At 38.0% G+C, this 22,823-nt stretch overlaps 2 protein-coding genes and 1 long non-coding RNA gene across 9 annotated transcripts in view; 2 read left to right on the top strand and 1 right to left on the bottom strand.

The window, feature by feature from the left end:
* The window catches only part of ABHD18 (abhydrolase domain containing 18), a 37,384-nt gene that overhangs the window by 5,614 nt on the left and 8,947 nt on the right, over nt 1-22,823 (top strand). For 2 of the 5 annotated variants that reach the window (XM_074589065.1, XM_074589064.1), the window contains 12 exons: nt 809-893; nt 1,983-2,083; nt 3,775-3,853; nt 3,943-4,029; nt 4,830-4,855; nt 7,122-7,260; nt 9,228-9,317; nt 10,032-10,133; nt 12,363-12,741; nt 14,187-14,349; nt 15,378-18,549; nt 19,964-20,093. In XM_074589065.1, the coding sequence (XP_074445166.1) occupies nt 809-893; nt 1,983-2,083; nt 3,775-3,853; nt 3,943-4,029; nt 4,830-4,855; nt 7,122-7,260; nt 9,228-9,317; nt 10,032-10,133; nt 12,363-12,741; nt 14,187-14,349; nt 15,378-15,429 (1,303 nt within the window). In that variant the 3' untranslated portion in view covers nt 15,430-18,549; nt 19,964-20,093. Of the gene's footprint in view, nt 1-768; nt 894-1,982; nt 2,084-3,774; nt 3,854-3,942; nt 4,030-4,829; nt 4,856-6,634; nt 6,716-7,121; nt 7,261-9,227; nt 9,318-10,031; nt 10,134-12,362; nt 12,742-14,186; nt 14,354-15,377; nt 18,550-19,963; nt 20,094-22,823 lie in introns of those variants that run through there. The other 3 variants (XM_074589067.1, XM_074589066.1, XM_074589068.1) reach the window with 3 other exon arrangements.
* On the bottom strand, nt 15,462-22,096 carry LOC141743955 (uncharacterized). The gene is made up of 3 exons (XR_012587284.1): nt 21,907-22,096; nt 21,507-21,668; nt 15,462-15,628 (listed from the first exon to the last, which is right to left on the bottom strand). It is a non-coding gene; the product is annotated as an uncharacterized LOC141743955 (long non-coding RNA).
* The window catches only part of LARP1B (La ribonucleoprotein 1B), a 31,570-nt gene continuing 31,027 nt past the window's right edge, over nt 22,281-22,823 (top strand). For 2 of the 3 annotated variants that reach the window (XM_074589060.1, XM_074589059.1), the window contains exon 1: nt 22,282-22,773. In XM_074589060.1, coding sequence (XP_074445161.1) covers nt 22,536-22,773 — 238 coding nt within the window. In that variant the 5' untranslated portion in view covers nt 22,282-22,535. Of the gene's footprint in view, nt 22,774-22,823 lie in introns of all 3 variants that reach the window. The other variant, XM_074589061.1, reaches the window with a different exon arrangement.

Here is a 22,823-nt window from a genome sequence, read left to right as displayed (position 1 = left end):
TACTTCCTGTTCCCTGGGCAATGCAAACCCTGTTCACTTGACCTGTTGGCTGCCGCCTTGCTAAATGCAAAGGGTCTTCCATTGGTCTTCCTGGCTGCGAGGGCGTGCCGCTAACTCGTGTTTAGTTTGCTCTCTACCTGAAACCCCATGCCTTTTCCTGCTACCTATCTGGGAAATTCCCAGCCTGTATTGTTGCACGGGGCTGTTCTGTCCTAGGTGCAAGATTTTGCAGCTTTATTTTTGAGCTTTAGGGTGTTTGTTGGCCTGTTCTTCAGCTTATCCAGGTTGCTCTGAATGGTAACCCTACCTTCCAGCTATCAGCGTCACCTTCCAGTTTGTGTTGTTCATGAACATCCTGAAGTGCTGGAAGTAACTTGTTTCCAGCTAGACTTCAGGTCATTCGCAACTATGCTTTGATGTTGGCAGTCCAGCCTGTTTTTCACCTGTTCAGTCTGTGTTGCCCCAATGTGGCTACAAGGATCTTTAAGTGTAGGAGATTGCTATGTCTTAATTTGACCCTGAAAAATTACATAGGTTTTCAGCATACCAGGTGTAAAAATACTATTGAAGAGCTGTGCAATTGCAGGCAATGTACTTGAGCCCCCTTTTTTTTTGTTTGTTTTTTTAAACTTAAAAATATTCTTATATACCTACCCTATGGTAGCCTCATTAATCTGTAAATGTAAAGCTGGATTCATAACTTTTATTTTCTTTGTGGCTTACTTTAGCTCCTGAAATTTTATATATATATCTTCTCTTTTTTTTTAGATTAAAAGTTGAATCTTCTCTACTTGTTTCCTTTCAACAGAATATTTGAATTCAGAAAGCTTATTGGAAACAGGGAAAAATGCCAGACGCTGGTTTCGAAAGATTACCCAGTGTTCATTGACAAGGTACTTAAAAGAAAAAGACAATGCAGTTAAACTAAATTTATTTTCCTGAAGGTGAAATTAACTTAGTACTTGCCAGACTGCTTTTATAGGATAGAAGAATTGAATCTTGATGTCATCTGAATCTACGTTTTCCTGATGTCTGATGTTATCACAGTATGACTTGCTGCTGGGATGGGAACCGGGGACCCGAGTTAGGGACTACGTAGTGATTGGGTGGTGAATCCACCTCTGACAATATTCAGTTAGCTTTTGCTGATCAGCAGTTTTTAACAAGTGGCGTTAACTGACTTCACTGGTGTTCCCAGTTGCTCTGTATCAAGAAAAGGACGTTAGAATTTATCTGTGAGGGGAGTGAGGCTGTAGAGGCAAAAGAAATCAATGTAATGTGAGTTCTCAAATGTTCTTGATTGAAAAAAGGAGGCCCCGTGCTTCCCAGCGAGGTGTGCAGATAGAAGGAATCACTGCCCTGAAGATTTTTCAATCTAGAAAGTGTGAATAAGGGATCAGAAATGAAGAGTAGTTCTAAAAAAGGAATGCGCTGGTGGTCAATGCTGTGGCAAGCTAAATGCTTTAGCAGTTTGCTAGTTTGAACAATTTGCTGTGGATAGAATTAGGAGGCAATGGCAAAAAATGTGAAATGGGGTTGGAAGGGATGGGATAATGAGCGGTCACATGGGCTCCTAGTGCGGAATGGAAGGAAACGGAGCAAAAAAAAAAAGCGGTGGCTGTACAGATACTGATTTATTTTTTCCCCAGTAATACAATAGTTGGGTAGCTGGGATGTCAGATCTTAAAGCTCAAAAAAATGCTTGAAACTTAGTATGTGGTATGGAAGTTATTTAAGTGGGACAAATATTACACTTTATTCCTTGATTCATTTAATAAAAGCAAAGTTTGAAGCCAATGTCTTGCCTGTGTTGATAATGTGTGTATCCTTGTATTTGAAGTAGACCTCGGGTTTGTTTTGTTTTTTTTTTTTCTAAGTGCATTTTTATCCTATAACAAATACTTCTATTTTAAGAGATTGGCTTTCAGAGCAAGTTAAACACTGAAATGAAATATGCTGCTATCGTCCCATTCTCTCTATAGGTTGAAGAGCAATCTGACTGTAAAATCCTTGAGGGGCACTTCATTTCCCCAATGGCTCATTATGTCCCAGGTATCCTGCCAGTCGAATCTCTTGTAGCAAGGTAAGAGAAACCAAATGGTATTTCTTTTCTGAAACTAGTACTGCAGAGAAATGAGAACGGTCTATAATATTTTTATTGTGAAACTAATGTATTGAAATAATTATCTGTAAAATTTTGATCTCAAAAGTGAAAATAAGTGTTATTCATATGATAGTTTAATTCGTGTGCAAATAAGTTAAAAAAAAAAATAAAAGTCCCCTAGCAAAGTATGTCCTTTGCTAGGGGACTTTCTTTTTTTTTGAGTGTAGAAATCATATTGCACAAAACCCAGTTGTTTGTTTTTTTAATTATTTGTTTGGCTTTTTTCCAAATGAGCAGGGTGCTGGAAATTAAGTTGTTGTTTGGTTTATATGTAGCAGGAGAAGCTGTTTATATGAAAGCAGCATGTTATATTGTATTTGAAGGAACCATTCCAGCCTTCCATTTACATCGAATACAAAAATATTGTATGTGTCCTGAAGTAGTAAGTTCATTTAATTGAAGCAAAAGAATCTGGTGCCTTTCTTACTTGTCAAGCAAAAAAAAAAAATTCCTCACAGAAACCTAGACAATCCTAAATAGTCATGGCATTTTTGCTAGTTTTACACTAACTCTGCTTTGCAGTTGAGGAGTAGTTTTGGAAAGAGAGTATAACTTCTGTTTGCTTTTAGTTTTGAGGTAAACTTTCATGATGGAATCTTTTTTTCCAAGCTTTGTGTAATATCTTAAAAATAAAAGTTTGTCTGCTCAAATTGATACTAGCATTGTCAATGTTATCAATATTACTGGTTGGTGCTTTTATGTGTACTTAAACATGTAACACTAAGGAATGTCAGAAAAACTTTGATAGTCAAAATATCAGTTCTCTTCCACCTCTCGGTTAGAGAAAGAAACTGTCTCTTAGCATTATTGGACTAATTAGTACCATACTGGAAAATATAGCGTACTAATTGTTTCCTTATCTATGTTCTCTTACAGTTTGTAGTCAAGTTATGCTAACTGTTACATTGAACAGGATTGTTACAGTTTTGAAATGCTCTACACATTTCCCTTAAGATTATTGTGGGAATATTTTTTTCCACTGTGTAACACTGTTGTATGTAACAGTGCTCCATCTTGTGGGGAAAATACTAGTAGCTTCGAAGTGATTTGGTTTTTTTCCCCAAGTAGTTAGTCTGTAAGTAACTTGAGTAGCAGCAGAAGACATCAAGTGATTGATGTTCGGTGTATAGAATAGTTTCATGGTTTGTTTGTTTGGTTTTTGATATTATTTTCTTTTAATTTAAATATATCGCTCTTCTTAATTTTCAGTTTCAGCTGTTGTTTCCTCAGGAGAAAAATAGCAATGCTGCCTAGCAGCGGTAGTTATTCTTGCTTAGGCTGCTTTTCATCTGAAGTTCCATTTCTCCACTCTGCAAAATTTAAATTATGTTGATGAGGTAGTGGTCTTTTTTAGGAACATGATCTTTCGGCTTGGCTCCTTTTCTTGTTTGGCATTTATTCTGTCCTACTTTCAGATTCCTTTCTTTGCTAGATGTGTTTATGAAAAATGATATTGCAGAATCACTGGCAGTTTGCCTGCATGGGTTACGAAAATACTTTATTCTGTGTTTTGGGTTTTGGTTTTTTTTTTGTAATTTAAATTAATTTCTCTGGCGTGGCTTGTAAATAGATATACTTACTTTGTTAAAATAGGTGTGTGTTTGTCATAGATTTCAGTTTATCATACCCAGAAGATGGAATAGCAAGCACAGACCTGTGTGCATTCATTTAGCAGGCACTGGAGATCACGTGAGTATGTAAAATGTAAAATTGGTTGTTATCAAGAAATTAAATAATCAGATTTTATCTTAATATATGTTTCTACATCTTCTCTTTAGCACTTCTGGAGGAGACGCACGTTAATGGCACGCCCAATGATTAAAGAAGCCTGTATGGCTTCCCTGTTGCTAGAAAATCCTTATTATATCCTTGTGTGGAAAGCAAGATACTCATTCTTGACGTTCTCTCCAGAAGGTAGAAAACTTATCACACTGGTATAATATGTACTTTGTGGATCACTTTCCAGTGGGTTTTTCAGTGGATAGAAGCAAAGAGCAAAGTATGACCATTGCATAAAACACAATGTGGAACACAGTTAATATAATATGCTACTTTTACACCAAGTATTGCTTTTCTGATTTTTTTGAAAATGTCTTCTGCAGCTTCTTACTGTAGTCATTAGAGTAAAAGTTCCGATATGAATCTGTGTACTGATGAAAGTACCGATAGGATTTTTTTTAGTGATGACAGAGTGAAAACTATGCATTCGTTCTACATTATACTGTGTGACTTCTGAATGTATTAATGACAGAAAAGAAAGTTGCCTCTCCTGTCTTTCCTTCTCAAATGCAACCCTTTGGTACCTCAGGTGCTTTTGAGAAACTTAACATTTAAGATTTATTTTTTTAAAAAAAAGTTAAGTTCTGTCCTGTCAACAATTTATCAGTAACATCTATAACACTGTTATCCCATTTTATTAAATATGCTCTCTGGTTAGACTTTTTTCCTACCTGATAAAAGTAAAATCTTACGTTGCAAAGTACATCATCAAACTACATTTAACTTGATTTAAGTCCTGTTAAACATTTGAAATTTAAGTTCCAAATTTTAATTAATCAGTATGGTATTGATGTATATGATTTATTTTATTTTACTTTATTTTTTATTTTAATTGCTAGTTTTTATATAGAAATTTTTTACTTTCTTTAACTTGATTCTTCTACATGGCTGTAGAAAACCTAAGGATCAATTGTAAGTATTGCCGTTACATTCATGGATACTGTCTTTTTGAAATACTGCTCTTTTTTTTTCTTTCCTCAAGAAGCTCAAACTAGTGTAAACTTTGATAGCTTATTAAGAAAAAAAAAATCTCAAGCATGGACCACTTGTAACCTGCTAATGTGAAATTGTCTACCTTTTGGTAGGCTGCTTTGTCATTTTTTGCATGAAGAGATCACAGTGATCAGGAAAGTTTGCAAAAGATGAGCTTGCAGTATAGAGTGAGATGAATGTGAATGTAAGCAAGTGTCAGTTTATTTTCCTAATTCACAACTGTGCATGTACAAAAGCTGCAATTGTACTTCAGTCAACTCTGAATAATCTTTGTTCAGATAGTGTACTTTCCTGTTATAATTGCCAAGAGTTTGCTTTTCCAAGATATTTTAAGAGGACCGCAGTCAGACATGTAAATAAATCTGGTGTTTCTTGTTTGTTAGTCAGCAAAAACTACAATATTCAGTATTTTACAAGACTTGGCTCCCTCAGTTGGTTTCTTAAAGGTGAATTTAGAAGCCTAATTAGGCAGTCCTGGTTTTCTGCTTTTCAGATTTTCCAAACCCCTGGAGTATAAACAGAATTCACCAGGCTGTCTGTCTGAGGCAAAGCTGTGGTTTCAGTTTACCAATATTTCTTAAAGTCCAAATATGAGTTGGTGTTTTAATCCTTTTTAAACATAACTTGGGTATTTAACATGAATAAAGGATGCATAGAAAGTGATTGATTAAATTCTTAAACTTGCCCATTGTATTAGGATTTCTCCAGGAGCACTGTCTCACACTACAGAATCTTAGATTTTTCTAGATTTTATTCAGATTTCATCATTTGGATTTCCTAAATGAAGAAAATTTTAATTAAAAAAATAGTTTCTAGTTTTTCTCCAGAGCAGATGCTGAATTTTGTTTACTTTGACATAAGAACCGCTTTTTAAAAAAAAGCGTATTACATTTACTAAGGTGATTGTTGTAAAATTGTTTTTTGATAGGAAAACCGCTTAAACATATATATATTTACTATTGCATTTAGAAGTGCAAGATTATAGGAAAGTGATAGGAGAGAGTGTGTGCTGGAATATACCCATTGGTGGGTTTTTTTTTCCAGTTATTGAGGATCTGATGCAGAAGAATAAATTAAATATTTTGGCAAGGATATTTCTAACTCCGTTCTCAGTTGCCTAGCTTGACAGCTTAGTGTATGTATGATATAGAGAAGGATTCTTTAAAAGGGAAGTGCTCAGTCTAATACCCCAGCTGTAATTTTTGCTCTTCGATACGAGGTTACAAACCAGCAGCAGTGGTTTTAGTCAATATGCTAGTAACAGTGTTTAATAAATATAGCAGCTGGAGAGGGCTGAGGATTCTCTCATAACAAAGCTGTAGGAAAGAATTACATTAGCTTATAAATACTGGCCTGTGGCAGCTATGTTCATTTCTCTGTAGCTGGCACAGTAAGCTTTGTCCTTGTGCTTCAGAGCGTCTCAAATGTGACTGTACACTGTCAGAAGAGGCCAGTAGCCTTTTGTAACCCGACTGTGTGATACTGAAAATACACAGTCCTCCGTCCCAAATTAGAGATGTATTAATTGCTCTGTAAAATACGTTTTTTTTTTCCCTTTTTGAGAGTCCCTCTGATGGTTCAGCTGAATAGCTGTCTATTTTTTTTTGTGTTTCTCCTGTGTTTTAATGCTTTGTAGTACACTACATGAATTTCTCAGTACAGTGACAAACTTCCCACTTTACAATTTCAGTCTTACAGTGACACTGATGAGTGCTTCCAAAGCTGACATACTGATTGCTCTTCAAATGTTGTGTGCAATTTTTCAATGATGTAAAACAGGTAAATAAGAAAAAAAAAATAAAGAATTGTTTCTGCAAACTAGATAGTGTGTGCCTAGGACTGTATCACTTTGATTCTATTTCTCAGAGACCCATTATAACTATACAGGACAGAAGATTACTGCGAATGAGATTCTAATGTTGTTAATATCTAGAAGACCAGGCTGTTAGTGGTATTACACTAAAGCTTAGCAGGTGTCTGTTCCTAGTACTCATTTAGATGAAAAAGTACAAGTGCCAGAGAATCTGGACTTGTTTTTTCTCCTGTTGAATCAACAGAAGTTCAGCTCCAAAATTCTCGGGAAATGTGATCAGGCATTGTATAAAAGTATGTGTAGAATGATGAGAAATGTGAAAATCTAATCTTAGAAAATAAATGCTATATTTTCCTTTTCTGGGGAGAAAAGACGGTCATGTTTAAAAAATGTCTCGGACCTGTTTGTGATGGGAGGAGCTCTTGTTCTAGAATCGGCCGCTCTTTTGCACTGGCTAGAGAGAGAAGGCTATGGACCACTAGGGATGACTGGAATATCCATGGGAGGACATGTAAGCTTTTATATTTCCTCTTCAGTAATTTTTGTTTTAACTTCTCATTTGATCATTTAGCATACAGAAGCAATTTGTTTTATAGTATTCCTCTCAGAAGTACTTTAAAATAAACATTTAGAGTCATGAGAAACAAATTGTTGGCAATTCTCATGTTCTGTGGTGCTGAATTAGTATATTCCTCAATAAGTACTGACAAATCATAGAGCCCTTTGTCAGCCAGCTCCTGACAGGCTTGATATAAATATAACCTTCTCATATAATTATGATTTTTTTTTTTACAAGAGAGAGGGGGGAGGTAAATATTTTCTGAAAGAAGGTCTGTACTGATCAATTGCTTTTTCTCCCTCTTTTCTTCCATTCTTCTTGCTTAAACTTTTGCGTTTGAATGCATTGTGTGAAACGCCTCTTCTTTGTAGGCATGTTGTAATTGAGGTGGCTTTTGGTGTCAGTTTTGTTCTCAACTCATCTTTTTTCCCCGATCGTTGGTATCGATTAGAGAAAATTTCTGTGATGAGGTGGGTAGGATTTTGTGTATGATACTGTGCATATTTAAACTAAAACAGCAGTGTATTAGTAAGATGCTTGAAAGACTAGTACAAAGTTAAAATATTACTGCTTGTGGTCTGTGAGACATAGGTACAAAGCTTATTAAAACAACATACCTCTATTTTGCTGATCCTTGTTTGTTTGTTGTTAGGAGAGAAGTAAATAATGTTGGTAATGGTAGTGGCTACTAAATGGAAATAATTTTCCGCCAAAGCACAATTTTATAACTCTAAATGTTGGAAATGTACAAATCACCTTTGATTTACATAAACATCACCCTGTTGAAACAACAACTTTTGTGTTAAACATGTCTTCCCTGTCTTATTTATAAGTTGGATTGGAATTCTCAAACTGGTACATGCACCACTAACCATGCAGGACACTTCAAATGCTGTGCAAATGCTATGGGAATAACTGAGTACTGTATCCTATATCAATGGTGATACACAGCATGGGTGTAGAGTGAGGCAGGATCTGAGAGAGTAAGTTTAGAAACGCCTTTGAAATTTTTTTTCTTAGTCTAAGAATATAAGGTTTTGGCTAGTCCTGATTTACAGGACGTCTGGTACAATTTAAAACCAGAGAAATAAATCATATTTTATGTTGATCATCTTTAGCATGTGTTTTACAACAGAAGGTAGGTAGCGTTAATTCAGTTCTACTGATGGGGAGAGGCGGAATTAAAAAGGCACAAGTCAGACTTTCTAGCTATCAGAACGTAGATATGTTCTTGTAACTTTTCATTAATAAAAAAGAATTGGAATAGAATTATAGCTCAGTTGTCTAAATCCATTTATTAGAACATCTGACATAGACATGGTGTATTTTGTATTAGGGGATTTACACTGTTATTCAGTTTAGAGCAGTAAAATAAAACTTGTCAAGAACATATCATATAGGGAACTTCTGTATGTTAAGATTCTTTGCTTGCTTTGGTTGTTTTTTTTTTTCCTGGGATAAGCACAATATTCACAAAAATGTATTCTGAGAACTGATGTAAAAGTAATAATTTAAACTTTAATGGACAGAAAAAAGTCCACAGAATGTGCTGAATTACTTCTCTTCCACATTTTGTTTCCAGATACAAATTTTAAAAGTATAGAATTTTAAATAGTCCTTCCATAAATTGCCTTGAAATAAGCTTGCAAGAGCCTGATGAAAAGGCTTTATAGATGTTTTTCATGGTTTTAAACAACTAAAAAGGTCAGAATAAATATTCCATTGGCGATTCTTATAACAAAAAATCCATTCAGCCTTGAAATTAGTCCTAAAATATATCTAGCTGCCACAGTGCTTAACTACTTTGACACTGCATATTGTTCAATGCTGTTTAAACAAATAAATTGAAGGTGAGAGAGTTCTTTCTCCCATATTGTGAATTCAGTATTAAAATATGTACTAAGTGCCTTTGATTCTAGATGGCTTCACTGGCAGTGACAAACTGGCCTAAACCATTGCCACTGATTCCGTGTCTTTCGTGGTCAACAGCTTCTGCAGTCTTTACTACGGTAATTAACATATATTTTTGTTAATAATCTAGAATGTAATCGGATATGTACGTTAAAAGGTTTGGGTTGGGCACGTTCACCTTTTCAGTTAGGGCATTTCATCGCCCTTCAACCTCTATTAGTGACTAGTGGCAAAACCCACCCTTCCTGCTCAGGATATACAACACGTGATAAGGAAGGTAGCTTTGAGCTACTTCAGTGGGTCATGTACCAAATTAGAAGCTGGGGCTGGTTTGTGGGACAGCAATTAGAGTCCTGGCCTGAATGTGGGAAGGTGAGGGAATAAACCGTGAAAAAATGTTTTCTTCTGCTCAAAGCCTGGCTTAAATAGTTATGTGGTAATGCTGCTACTACCATGAGGGTTACCTGTTTTCACTCCTGCTGCCGGAGTAAGTGAATGAATAGACTGGCTTTCACACTCATCATTGGTTTAACCTGGTCTAAATGTGTGTAAACCCTAAGTTTTCTGCTTTTTTTTTTTTGTGGTTCTTCTTGTTTGTTTTTTAAAGGGAGGTGGGTTTCCATGTCCTATGTTACCATATATGCTTATGCTTTGATTCCAATAATTTTAAGGGTTATCTGGAAACTTGGGCAGAAGTCCACTGGAAAAATCAAGTCACAGAGAGGAACAGATCAATTTTCTCTGTGTATCGTTATTTTAGATTGATCTCTGGGTTTTACTTATGTACTGGATGCTTGTGTTTATAATCTCAGGGTGTGTTGAGCAAGGCAGTGAACTGGAGAGAGCTAGAGAAGCAGTATTTTACGCAAACTGTTTATGAAGAAGAAATCATTCAAATGCTTGAATACTGTGGTGTAAGTATAGTTTATTTTCCCTATTTGCTAATATTTACATGTGCAAATCTAACAAATAATGTAACTTCTTTTTACTTCCATTAAAAGTAGCTGATTGTTAGCTAAAACATGCTTGCCTCTTGTTTCCTTATGCTTTTGATAAATTTCATCTTTGAAGGAAAACCTTCTGAAAAACAGAAGCTAATATTTTGTTGTATAATGTGTGCTAAGTATATCCCTTGCTGCAAGCTTTTTCCGCTGAGATTACACACTTAGTGTAATCTGGAACATAAAATGGTTTCAATGAAAACATTGTAGATAATGTTTCCCAGTAACTGGCTTTATAGTCTGGAAAGCCAATAGCCTGGTATGTGAATATAAAAACATGATTTATTGCCCTTTGAAGCAATTGCTTCCAAATACTCAATGCTGTAGAATATTTTTAATATGTAGCAACATTAAGTTACGTTTCTAGTTTGCTTAGAGTGTTAGATCTCTCTATTTCTTTTTCTATGTGTAGTGCTCCCTCAGCTTTAGACTTTTATTGCACAGGCAGTTAAGATATACATGAAGTAGACCTTTTGTAATTAGCTCCTTGCTTCTTATGAAATATAATTTATTGTCTGCATTTTTTCTTCCGTCTTGACTTTTTTTGACTAGGGTTGAAAGACTCTTCCCGAAGGGAATTTCATTGCCTCACCACTCTTTTAGATTGGAGTGATAACTTTTTGAGAGTTGCTTATATGTTGCAACACCGTCTTCTAGCCAGTTCTCATAAATAACTTTTTTCCTAAGACTCTGTACTTTGTGACAATCCTTTTTCAAGTATCTTACAACAGGAGAAGAGGGGCTAGGGTGGAGATAGTTACTGGGGCGCTTGCCATTTTTAAGTAAAATACGCTCCAGGAATGCTGATGGAGCAGACAAAAGTCTTCAAGGCTAAGTTCTGGGTCCTGCGCTTGGGTCACAACAACCCCATGCCGTGTTACAAGCTTGGGAAAGAGTGGCTGGAGAGCTGCCTGGTGGAAAAGGACCTGGGGGTGCTGGTTGACTGCCAGCTGAATATGAGCCAGCAGTGTGCCCAGGTGGCCAAGGCAGCCAACAGCATCCTGACTTGTGTAGTATGGCCAGCAGGACTAAGGAAATATTTGTCCCCTTGCACTCGGCCCCTCACTACAAGAAAGACATTGAGGTCTGAAGTGTGTCCAAAGAAGGTCAATGACACTGGTGAGGAGTCTAGAGCACAAGTCTTATGAGGAATGGCTGAGGGAACTGGGGTTGTTTAGCCTGGAGAAAAGGAAGCTGAGGGGAGACCTTATTACTCTCTACAACTATCTTAAAGGAGGTAGTAGTGAGGTGGGGGTCGGTCTCTTCTCCCAAGTCACAGGCGATAGGACAAGAGGAAATGGCCTCAAGTTGCGCCAGGGGAGGTTTAGACTGGATATTAGGAAAAATTTCTTCACAGAAGGGGGTTGTCAAGCATTGGAACAGGCTGCCCAGGGAAGTGGTTGAGCCACCATCCCTGGAGGTATTTAAAAGACAGGTTGGTGTGGTGCTGAGGGACATGGCTTAGTGGTTACTTGGTAGTGCTAGGTTAACAGTTGTACTTGATGATCTTAAAGGTCTTTTCCAACCTAAATGATTCTATGATTCTGAAATGAGAAGAAGAAACGTTTCAAAATGTTCATCTTGTGTCTTCCTAGTGTTTAGAGACAATAGATTTTTCAGACCTAGACCTAACATTAGACCTGGACACATATGTTTATTGCTATTGTCTGTCTGTCTTCAAGTCTATGAAAAATTGCTGTAAGCGTTAATTTTTTAATACTTTGCCAAAAAGACATGGCTGCTCTTTTGAGAGTAGAAAAAAAAATAATCTGAGAAATGCATAGCTTTTATGAGTTATTTGCCCAGAAATTTAAGCTTAAATGACTGCAATTATAAATTCAGAGTTTAATACAGAATTAAAAACAGACAAATGTTTGTATCATAAGCTACCATACATAAGTACTTCCTGCATTTTTAAAGCTGACAGAAACGTAGAATTAAATTGTCAAGAGGTTATGATGATTAGGATTTAATTGAGTGACATGCAGGCTGAAAATAACAAGTTGTGTGAGCAGTGCTGTTTGTATCTTCTTCTTTTCTTTTTTTTTTTTTTTTTTTAGCATTGAGTTGATCTTAAAAATAAGATTACCCGATTGTTTTAAAGGAGAAACCCTTAATAAATGACCTGTTATCTTTGTTTAGACGGATTCTTTCAAGATGGGACAAGACTTTGTTAAAAACTTCCCTGACAGTGTGGACAGTTTGGAGGATGTGGCTGTGACTTCCAGAATGTTTGACCTTGATTCCTCATACAAGACTGTATCTAAAGAAGGCGTTCACAGCTTTACCACAAGTAAAAGTACTTTAAGTGCCTCATCAGAAAGACTCTTAATACAAGATGCTCCTAATATGCAGTGTATAAATCAAACATTTTCAACCAGTAGCAATAGCAATAATAACTTAACCAGCCAACAAGAACACAGGATAAATAAAAGAAGAAAGAGTGACACTTTACAGAGAGAATCCTTAAGGTTCATGAAAGGAGTAATGGATGAATGTACCCACGTAGCTAACTTCTCAGGTACGTATTTATTTGTTTTAATGTGCAGTTTGGAAAACTGAACAAAATACGATGGAAGGAAAGGTATTTTCTTCATTCTACATTGTATAAACCTGCTGGCACCTTAGCTGAAGTATGAAAACATCTTGAGTGTTATTCACTAGCATCTATGTACCACTCCATTTGCTAGTTGTTTTTCTGTTTCTTCTTAATGGCCAACCAATGATGAAATGAATTAAAAATTTGCCTTTCGGTATCTTTGCTCATTTTTTTCTCTGCCTTGCTGTGGCTATTTTCAGTTATGAGTTAGTGCAAATTTGTATTATTTAAAAGAACAAAACATCTGTGTGATGTGAGTAATATCTAGATCTAATTAATCTGCTAATAGGTTTTTCAAGTAGGTTCAGGTTAATCTCATAGCAGAAATCTGATATTGACTTCAGATAGGAAGTAGCCTACGTAGCTGAGAACTGAGCTTGAATGATACTTTTGGACAAGTGTGACCAGTTAAAATGCACAGAGGTCCTTCTGGGACGATGCAGTCTGGTGAATATAGTGTTTCTCAAGACAGGCATAGCATACACAGGGAGCTGTAGCCCAGCGAGCCTTCAGTCTGATGAACCTGGGTTTCTTGGTGTCTAGGACAAATCCCTTTCAATGGCCCGCGTGCAGGCAATGCAAACAAGTGATTTCTTCCTGGAGCTGATTGGAAGGGTTTTGCTGGAGTGGGGGCTCGGAATTGCTTTTGCGGCAGACCTTTCAGACAAAATAGTTCAACTCTGCATGTATGCACTGAGGTCTCTCAACATGTCCTACAACATACTTTGACTTCAGACAGGTTTCTGACAGAGTTGTGTCTGAATGTCAAAACATTCTTGACATTGAGACCCTGTACCACCTCATTTTTTAATTCTGGCATTCAGTTTTCCACTGGTAAATGCTAAAAAAATATCCAAAGATTTCTATACTAGCATAGATTTCTTGACTAGGACAGTGTCCCAGATCACTGCTAGCCAGGGATGTTCTGTGACAAATACCAGTGAAGTGCTTTCCTTAAAGCTTTAAAAGTTTTTTTCAGTATACGGAAAAAACCCTGTAAGCTTTCATCTAAGTACAGACACTCTTACGTATCTAGACACTTATCCAGGTATCACTTAGCTAAAGCATTGACCTTTCTTGAAACTTAAGAGGATCTGTGATCCTAATGCACTTGCGATGTAGACCTTTGTGTCAACTGTCTCCCAGGTCTCTTTGTGGTCTGGGAGACATTGCATCCCCTGCTAGGCTGTCCTTGGAGTACGTCTAGAGAGGAGCTTCGGAAAATCTGCCTGATGTTCAGATTTCATGGAAAGTTGAATGGAAGACTAGAATCTATCTAGAAATAGCATTTTTACAACAGAAATCTCAGATGACGTGTTTCTGTTTCTTACCTTAGGTTAAATCAATTTTGATCTGTTTTTCTTTAGTTCCAGTTGACCCAAGTTTAATCATAGTTGTACAAGCTAAAGAAGATGCATATATTCCTCGAACTGGGGTGCGCAGTCTTCAAGAAATCTGGCCTGGATGTGAAATTAGGTATCTGGATGGAGGTCATGTCAGTGCCTACCTCTTCAAACAAGGGCTCTTTAGGTAAGGTAAACAGGAAAGTTTCAAAAATAGTTGAGAGCTTAAAAGCATCATTTTGAGACAGATAATTTTTCTTCTAAAAGCAAGTCTGTAATTACTCTAAAGCAACAAATACCAAATACTGCTTTGAAGAACAAGTTATCAGACCTGAAATAACTTAAATAGAATGTCAGCATTTCCATTTTATGAGCAAAGATGAGGTGCAATATAGCTTGGATCATTCAGTAAGCCAATGGCAAGAGAATGATCCTTCTCACTCTTGTTTTCCTATAAAAGCTTTCAGTTAGTTTGCTCACTGGACACTAGAAGATATTTTTTTAAGCAGTGACCCTTTATGTTGTATTGTGCAGCTGTTGTCTTTTTGCTGTCTTCTGAGAATTAAAACACCAGCATAATTGAAGATAAGAATTAAAATATAAGCTTTCCTGCAAATGAGTTGTACTTGCATGAAGTCTTGCCTTAGTAATATGAGGTGTTGACTTTCTGAAGACAGTTACATAACTGCAGTTCCTTAGTTTTAAAAAGTTAAATGCTTGTGCTGTTAATTTTAAAATATAAGGAATTAGTAAGACTGTATATCCCATTTAGGAAGTCTCAGCAACAACAAAAAAGGAATAGCAATGTACTGGGTCAAGCAATGCTAACCACTAGCTTATTGCTATTTAAAACTTCAGCCATATTTTATGATAGTTGCTCAAAAATCATAAATTAAGCATGTCTCTTTGACCCATTTCCTGACATGGTTGAGTAGAAAATTCCTAATCCATTAAAATTTACACTTGTCTTAAAGTTGGTAAACAGTCCCACTCATTCCTGAAACATAAATATATTACTGGATTGAAGTGAGAGATCCCAGAAATAAGTGAAGCAGAAAAGACTACCTAATATCACATTTTTATTGAATGCTGTTTTGAAATTGTGATGATAATTTTGTAAATACATTTGTAAATATATGGAAATATGCCATTTGTAGCTGCCCTTTTGCAAATTATACAAATTATCTTCTTTGTTTCTTTTTTTTTTTGTTTCAGACAAGCGATTTATGATGCATTTGACCGCTTCCTTCAGAAATACGCAGTTTAAAAATCTTCATAATGCATTCAAACTGATCTCATTTGTACTTCTGCTTACTGGAATTCATATTTGGAAAACAAGTCTCTTGCAACATTGAGTAGATGGTCACTGACTTTCTGTTGTAGGTAACATTTACCAAAACGGTAAAGTACCATCATTACCTTCATTTCAACCAAGTGCCATTCTGACACACTTGCTTCAGCTTTACCTGTGAAAAAAACAACGGCAGCATTTGTTAGTGCATGAATGGCTCATGTACTTCATTTTTAATCACCTTGTATATTCTTTTATTTCTGAATAAATTCTGAATTGTGTGTCAGTTGAAAACAGACCAATCTAAGTATTGAAAGAATGTAAAATTTGCTGTAGGGCTAAGATGCTGTCAAGTGTTTAGCGTACTTCTACGTTGTTCCAGGTACTTTGATTTCCTCTTGCTTCCCTCTCCCCTTGCTGTTCCTATTGTGTTGTACTATGGCTTTGCCAGCACTAGGCCTCTTGTGTTTGTCACTGATTTTCTCTATTATGAGTTGACAATGAACTATAATAGAAGGGGCAGCATCAAATCTTTCAAAAAGAGACTTTCAAAATTCAATAAAGAGTGAGACACAGACATTTTCATTCAATGTGTCCATGAGATTTTTCTGCCACTGAATTAACCATGCAGTTCCAGAAGAATCATGTAGCAATTCATTGATCAGTTTCACAAAACTGGATAAGTAAAGATGGAGTGTTTAGTAATTAATTGTTTACATGCATTCAGTTGGATAACAAAATCTGTTTCTTCTAGATTTTACTCTTATAGAATGCTAGAGGAAATAAAAATATAATAATTTTTCTTTAGAAGCAGTGGCACAAAGAGTCTGATTCTAAGCAGTTAAATCAACAGCAGATTTTATGGTGCTATAAAGACCTGTTGAAATATTTCAACAGAGGTCCTTTTTAAAGTGCATTCAGTGCTGATATGCAAAATACAGTTTCACTGTGTAATATTAAAAATGTACGTGAGACTAAGGGTTATCAAAACAGTTAGGTTAGCTCCCTATTTTTCAACACTGTTTTTTTAATTGGATGGAAAATAAAAAAAAATTAGGATTATGAATGCATGTAAGAAAATCCAAAGTCTGTTGTTTCCTCTTTGGGGATCAAAAATGCCAATAAATTACAGTAGAATAAATTGTTATCATGCATCAGCTGTATATCGTATCTGTCCACATGTTATTTTGTGGTAATCTCTTGTAACATTCTTTTAAAGCTAATTTGCAGAGAAGTTGAAAACTGAAACACTTCAGTATTAATTTTAGCATAGTAATGACTAGAGATACCCAGAAACAAACAGAAAAATCTATCAATTTCTTGGAATATGGGATTTCTACACCTTTCAAATCATTCGCTGATCTCTGTGGTTAGCATAATGGTTTTGAATCGGCAGAGTATGAAGCAAAAAAAGCTCAGTTTATATAAATATATTCTCTTGAATTTTAGTCTGGCAGACAGGACTAGTAGCTGGGAAGAAATCATGGTTCACTTGAAAATCAGGTAAGTTCAGGTAAAACCGAAGTGCAACAGTTTGTAATAACCCAAATTATTTAACATACACATTTACTGAAAACGCAAAAGAAGTTATATTCTGTTGGAAGTTAAATTGCTTGTTTCAAGTGGTTTTTCATCATTTCTTCAGACAATGTTGTATTTATATCTATTGTGAGCAAGTGTGAAGCACATTTAAATATAGTGAAACACTGAATGTTGGAAGGTTTGAAATCAAATATAAGTGAGCTTAGAAATTTAAAATTGAAGGCTTGAATACTAAAAGATTTATGAGGTCTACATTTTACAAGCTCATTCATCAACTAAGAGTGTTTTACAAGACCACTGTCTGCTGTTCACCAACTTTTTTAGATCTCACATTTTAAATGTATTTGTGTGCTTTATTGTGTCCTGTTGCAGGTCTGAGAAAGGGAGATAACTGGTGGCAAGGGAAAGGGCTTGAATAAATGGAAGAGAGAAAAGACAGATTTTGTAAGGCGGGGAGTAAGCACAAAAAAAAAATCAACTTCTCTAGGCTACAAAGTATAACATGCCAAAGTAAATATTTTCAAAGCGCACAATACTAGGAATTACACAGCTGATGGGAACTTGACATCCTGAGGTTAGTGTTCTGCTGGTATTACTAACAAGGTTTAACTTGCCAAAAGGGCATACTATTCACAGAAGCAGATTCCTGCTAATGTAATTCCTGTTTGTGAGAGTGGCTTTCAGGACAAGTAGTGAAAGACTGGTCTCTGATGAGACTGAGAAATCACACTTTGCTATATAACTAAAATAACGTTGCCAAATATGAAAGCCCAGTAAGAAGCATTTTAACAAATTTCTCAAGTTGGAATAACAAAAAGGAAAAATGAGCTATGTGGTCTATTTTTGCCAGTTATCAGACAGAGGAAGCTATTAGCTGGTCTATGAAAGGGGGAAATCTTGATGTGTAAATGTTTTTAACCTTTGGAAAACTGACTTTTTAAACAAGATTTTAAGGCTAAATCCTAAGAAAGTGTTACTAATAATCCATTTTGATGTTAAATGAGAATGTGATTTTAATCCAGCAATTGCATGAGAAAAATATTGGAATAAGGTTCTTGCACTAAATTCAAATAGCAGGTAAGCCATTCTGTATGTCTTAAATGTAGTGTAAAACTGGCCTTGGTCATTTTTTGGTTTTAATGTTTTTCAATAAAAATAATAAATAAAAAACAAAACAGAATGGGTGTGAGGTTTTGTTTTTTTTTTTCTTGTTAACAGGAGTTCAAAATGCATCTCACTGTCATCCTGTACTCCTTTTTTTTTTCCTTCTAGTACTGTAGCACAAGAAGAGTAGTTAATCTACAATATAAGATAAAAGCTTCACATAACAAACAGTGATACTGCTTGCATGTTTTTCTACATGCAGTACCTAATAAAGAAAATAAGCTTGTATGACCTAATTAAGATACCATTGTGATTCCAGTTTTATATTTTTTTTTTCAGTGGCTGCATTGTGCTAGAATTTCCCCGGACTTATTTAAAATCCCTTCTACTTTTAAAAGGGTCTAAAATCTGTACAATTTCTTCCTGCTTGCTGCTGTGTTCCAAGCAAAGGTGTGTCGTACTGTAATAAACTTGGAGTGTATTGCGGGACTGTCCAGCTGTAATTGGAAAAAATCACCCTTGCTGTTGATTGTTGCTTGCAAGGTGGGAAAGCGGTGGTAGAGTTTTTGGAGTGTTGCCTCTGGGAGAAGAGGAGGCCGTTTCATCGTCTGTAGCAGTCTGTCCTATGGATGGGAATATCACACGCTAGCTGAAAGGCTGCTTTGAACAGATAGCTCTAAATATTACTGGTGGGTGCATGTTTGAGTCTTGATGGTGTTTATATGCACCAAAAAAAAGTTGCTTTTGTCTACATTTGAAAGGAACAGCTCAGGACAGAGCGCGAGGTTAGGTCTGGTGTGTTATCCCTGAGTAACCCAGGTAATTTTTATTTTTGTAGTGTTTTATTTCCCTGTTTCTCTAAGTGCTGATCACCATCTAGAACAGAATTATTGTCGAATGGAGCTTTTCCACCAAGTGCAAAAAACACCCTCCTCAAAAGTGCTCAACAATTTCTTTAGCGAGGATAGATCTCTTCTCTTGTATTAATCTAGAAAATCTGCAAAAAGATGCTATTATATGAAGGAATGGAGTCTTGCTGCTTTGTCTTGATGGAATGTCATATGCATGTGTATAGATACTCTTTAAATAGTGGATTAGACAGTAAAAATCCTTGGGTCCTCCTATTTTTGCTTGGTAGCTGCTAATACTTTGAGGCAGTTTGTTTATTTATCTTAATTGCTTCTGTCTTGTGTTGCTTTTTTTAAAATGTTGATCTTAATTACAGTTGGTTGGGCAGGGAAGTTTCTTTATCTTAAGCTGTCAGGTTCTCTGTCAGCTCGGCTGTAACGATAAGTTAGAGTATCGAAAGGAGGTTCCTATAGTCTGTAGGCATGCAATTCCTCGTGAAAAACTATTAGATGAGTAAAACGCTACTATATTATGCAATCCTGTAGTTTGCAGTCTTTCCCGGTATGCTTGGATGCTTCTACACAAGATAAAACATAACCTTTAAAATTTCAAGTAGTTCGTAACAATTGTTATATACAAATACGAGTATTTTAAATACTGTGCTCTCAAAGGAAAAAGTACTGTGAGTTTTCCCGAGGAAGTTCTGACTCACCCTGCTGGAAAGTAACAAAAGGGACAATGCAAAGTGGACAAAGAGTTTCTGAGTGGAGAAAATTTGAGGGACAAATGAGTCTTGGGCAACTGTAAAAGCTTTTTATATACTCTTCAGGCCCAGTCCATCCAATCAAAGGCACAGTAAGCCTTCTACTACTGTAAAGTTAGCAAAACAACTATGTACAAAAATTTCTCAAGCTGCCACCTTACTGGTCAACTTTACTGTTTTTTTTTTGCCTCCCCCCCACCCCTGCCAAATTAATTCTTAATCAGTTTCCTGCTTTTTTCCTGGTCTGTTCAGGTTCCCGCACTGCAGCGTTGCAATGTTCCCGAAGTCCCAGACGGCCTCCCTGTCTGCTTCCTTATCTTCTAGCGGTTGTAAGAGAAAAAGAGGAAACGGGAGGTTAATCCCCTTCTGACCAGTGATTTAGGTAGGGCCTCTGTACTTTCATATCCCTCTAACCTCTGCTTAACTTCTTTATTTGGTTTCGGAAACCAAGTAAAAGATGTGAAAATGGTTTTGAATGGGTAGTGTGACTGATACGTCTGTTTTCAGGAACGTAGATAGAAACATATACAGATATTGCCTTTTTCCCCTGTCAAAATTATTCACTAAGAATGCTTTCCTCCATTTCAAATTCATTTGTCACTGCAATATGCAATTGGTGTGTCCTTGATTAGTAAATTTATGGCAAAAACATCAAGTTCTTAGTCGCGAAGAAAAATGCTTCCAAGAGTTTGAAGATTTGCTTTTATTTTAATCGTTCTACCTTTTTTTCTCTTTCTTGGTAGAAATTTAAAATGAAGAAAGAATACATGTGTCACTTTTTGTACAAAAAGTGCTTAGAAGCAGTATTATTTTTTTTTCCATTTATGAAAAGAGAAATTCCTCCCTTATTACCAATGTTCGGAGCTTTAAGTCTGCAATTACAGAAACGTGCATTAAAGTACCGGTGTGGTTTGGTTATAGCAGCATAACAATCGTGGTAGATGTTTTAATTTCAAGCCTTGACCACAAAAGGTCAATTATTTCCAAATAGCTTGAACAAAGCTGTGAGCACTGGGGGGAGGGGGACGTGCTCTTCTTTGAGGTAGACCTTGGCCTCCACCAGGTGATGTGATCTCATCACACCTGACTTGGTGACACTTGGCTTGGGCTGGAGGCATCCAGAGCCACTTCTGGGGACAGTTGAAGTGCTGTAGACAGTGGCCTCTGTTCTTCTGAGCTGCTACTGGACCTACAGATCCAGAATAATCCTAGAAATGCCTCGGTGCCTGAAGAGGAGTGAGCTGCGGTGGGTGTTTGTTGGGTTTTTGGTGGGTTTGTGGGTTTTTTTCTGATTGAGGTAAACCTGCATACAATCTCATTAAAGCAAAGAATAATGTTACCCCAGACAACTGGAAATGTGGTTACTTGTGACACTATTTTAAAAAACATTTTACTAGCTTTATAAAAGCCTATTTAAGAGTTTACTTAGTTTGTTAAAGAGATGTTGGCTATTTTTTTGGAAGACATTTTATAAAGTAAAACAGGGACAAGCCCTACATCTGTCGCTTGAGAGACTGAACGCAAGAAACGGGAGAGGAAAGGGTGTCTCAAGGTGTAACCAGGGAGGGAGCACTGGGAGGCTGCCAAGAGGGAAAGGGGTGATGAATTTCAGGCTGTGGTGGCTTTCCTTCCTCTGTGACCACAGTGCTTCTGGGATAACGCAGCAGCAGAAGTGGGGGTAGAATCTCCTAACAAACCCAACAAGTGTACGAGTGCATGTGTGCTAGGTGATTTCTGGGGGATCTTTGGTGGAAAGTAGGAAGGTAGAGGAGATGTGGTGTGATAGTGAAGGTACCTGTCTGTCGTGATGCTTAAATGATGGGCGATTCCCTTGCTCCTCAGACCCCGGTGGGTTCTCACGTCTCCCTTGAAGACGTTCTCCAGGCTGTGCTGGATGTGCTGAACCAGAGAAGTCCACTCCCCTTCAGCCACACGTGTTCATCCTCATTTTGAGGCCCTTGTTGTATTGAATGAGTACAGGAATAGATGAAAATAAATTAAATATAAATCTCCAGTAAGCATTGCTTGAGAAGCTTAAACCATCTTTAATTGGATGTGTCAGTAATAGAGAGCAGCACCTTGTGCTCTCCCGCCCCCTTCACCTGCCTTTCAGTTTCACACAAAGTAGCCTTGATATTAAAAATAAAAATGAAAAATTCACCGGTTCTAACGAGATTTTCAAAACTGAGCCGTACCCTCACTTTTACAGCAGCTGCCGGGCGATTTATTTATTTTTTTTTTTAGCAGCAGTTTTGTGTCTTTGCGGTTGCGGGGCTGAGCTCGGCGCTTGGCACCGTCTTTTAATTTTTCTTTTTAATAAATACAAGCTCAGAGCGGGCTACGTCACTTAACAAGGGTGCTTATAAAGAAATCATAAAGCTTGTATTTCACAGGCGCGTTACTTAAGTATATGCTTAAGAGAAGGGGGGGGGGGGGAAGGCGCGGAAAGCGGAGGGGGGGTGTGCTCGCGCCGCCATGCTCGCGCGCGGCCGCCGTGAGGTCATAACGCACGGGGTGCCCTCCCCCGCCCTCCCCAAGCCCCGCCCCTCCGTTACGGCGGCCGCCGCCCGCGCGCACCCCCCCCCGGCTCCCTCCACGCGGGCCGGGCCGAACGAGGCCGGCGGCGGCGGTTCTCTGTCCCTCGCTTCCCCCCTCACGGCAGGTCGGCTGAGGGGAAGGAGGGAGAGGAGGAGCCAGCGGCGCTGCGGGCCCGGCCGGCGGAGCTGACAGGGGAGAGCCCCGGCCGGCGGGGCGGCGCTGAGGGGAGGGAGGCGGCCCACCCCCCCCTCCTCCGCCTCGGCTCCCCCGCAGCGGGCGGCAGGGCATGTCCGCGGCGCAGGTGTCGGCGGCGCCCGCCGAGCTGAGGGCGGCGGAGAGCGGCGGCCCGGCGGTCACCCGGCCCCGGGAGTTGGAGGAGGCCGCAGAGGAGGGCGGCCGGCAGCGGCGGGCGGCGGCGGTGGAAGCCCCGCCGCCCAAGGAGAACCCCTGGACGAGGCGCAGAGCCGCGGGCGACAGCCCCTCGCCGCCCGCCGCCGACGGGCAGGTCGTCCCGCAGGACCCAGGTGCGGCGGCCGGGCCGGGCCCGGGGAAGGTTGTGTGTGTGGGGGGTGGC

The sequence above is a fragment of the Larus michahellis genome, chromosome 5, assembly GCF_964199755.1.
Source record: "Larus michahellis chromosome 5, bLarMic1.1, whole genome shotgun sequence".
NCBI lineage: Eukaryota > Metazoa > Chordata > Aves > Charadriiformes > Laridae > Larus > Larus michahellis.
This window is presented reverse-complemented; position numbering and strand designations above follow the sequence as displayed.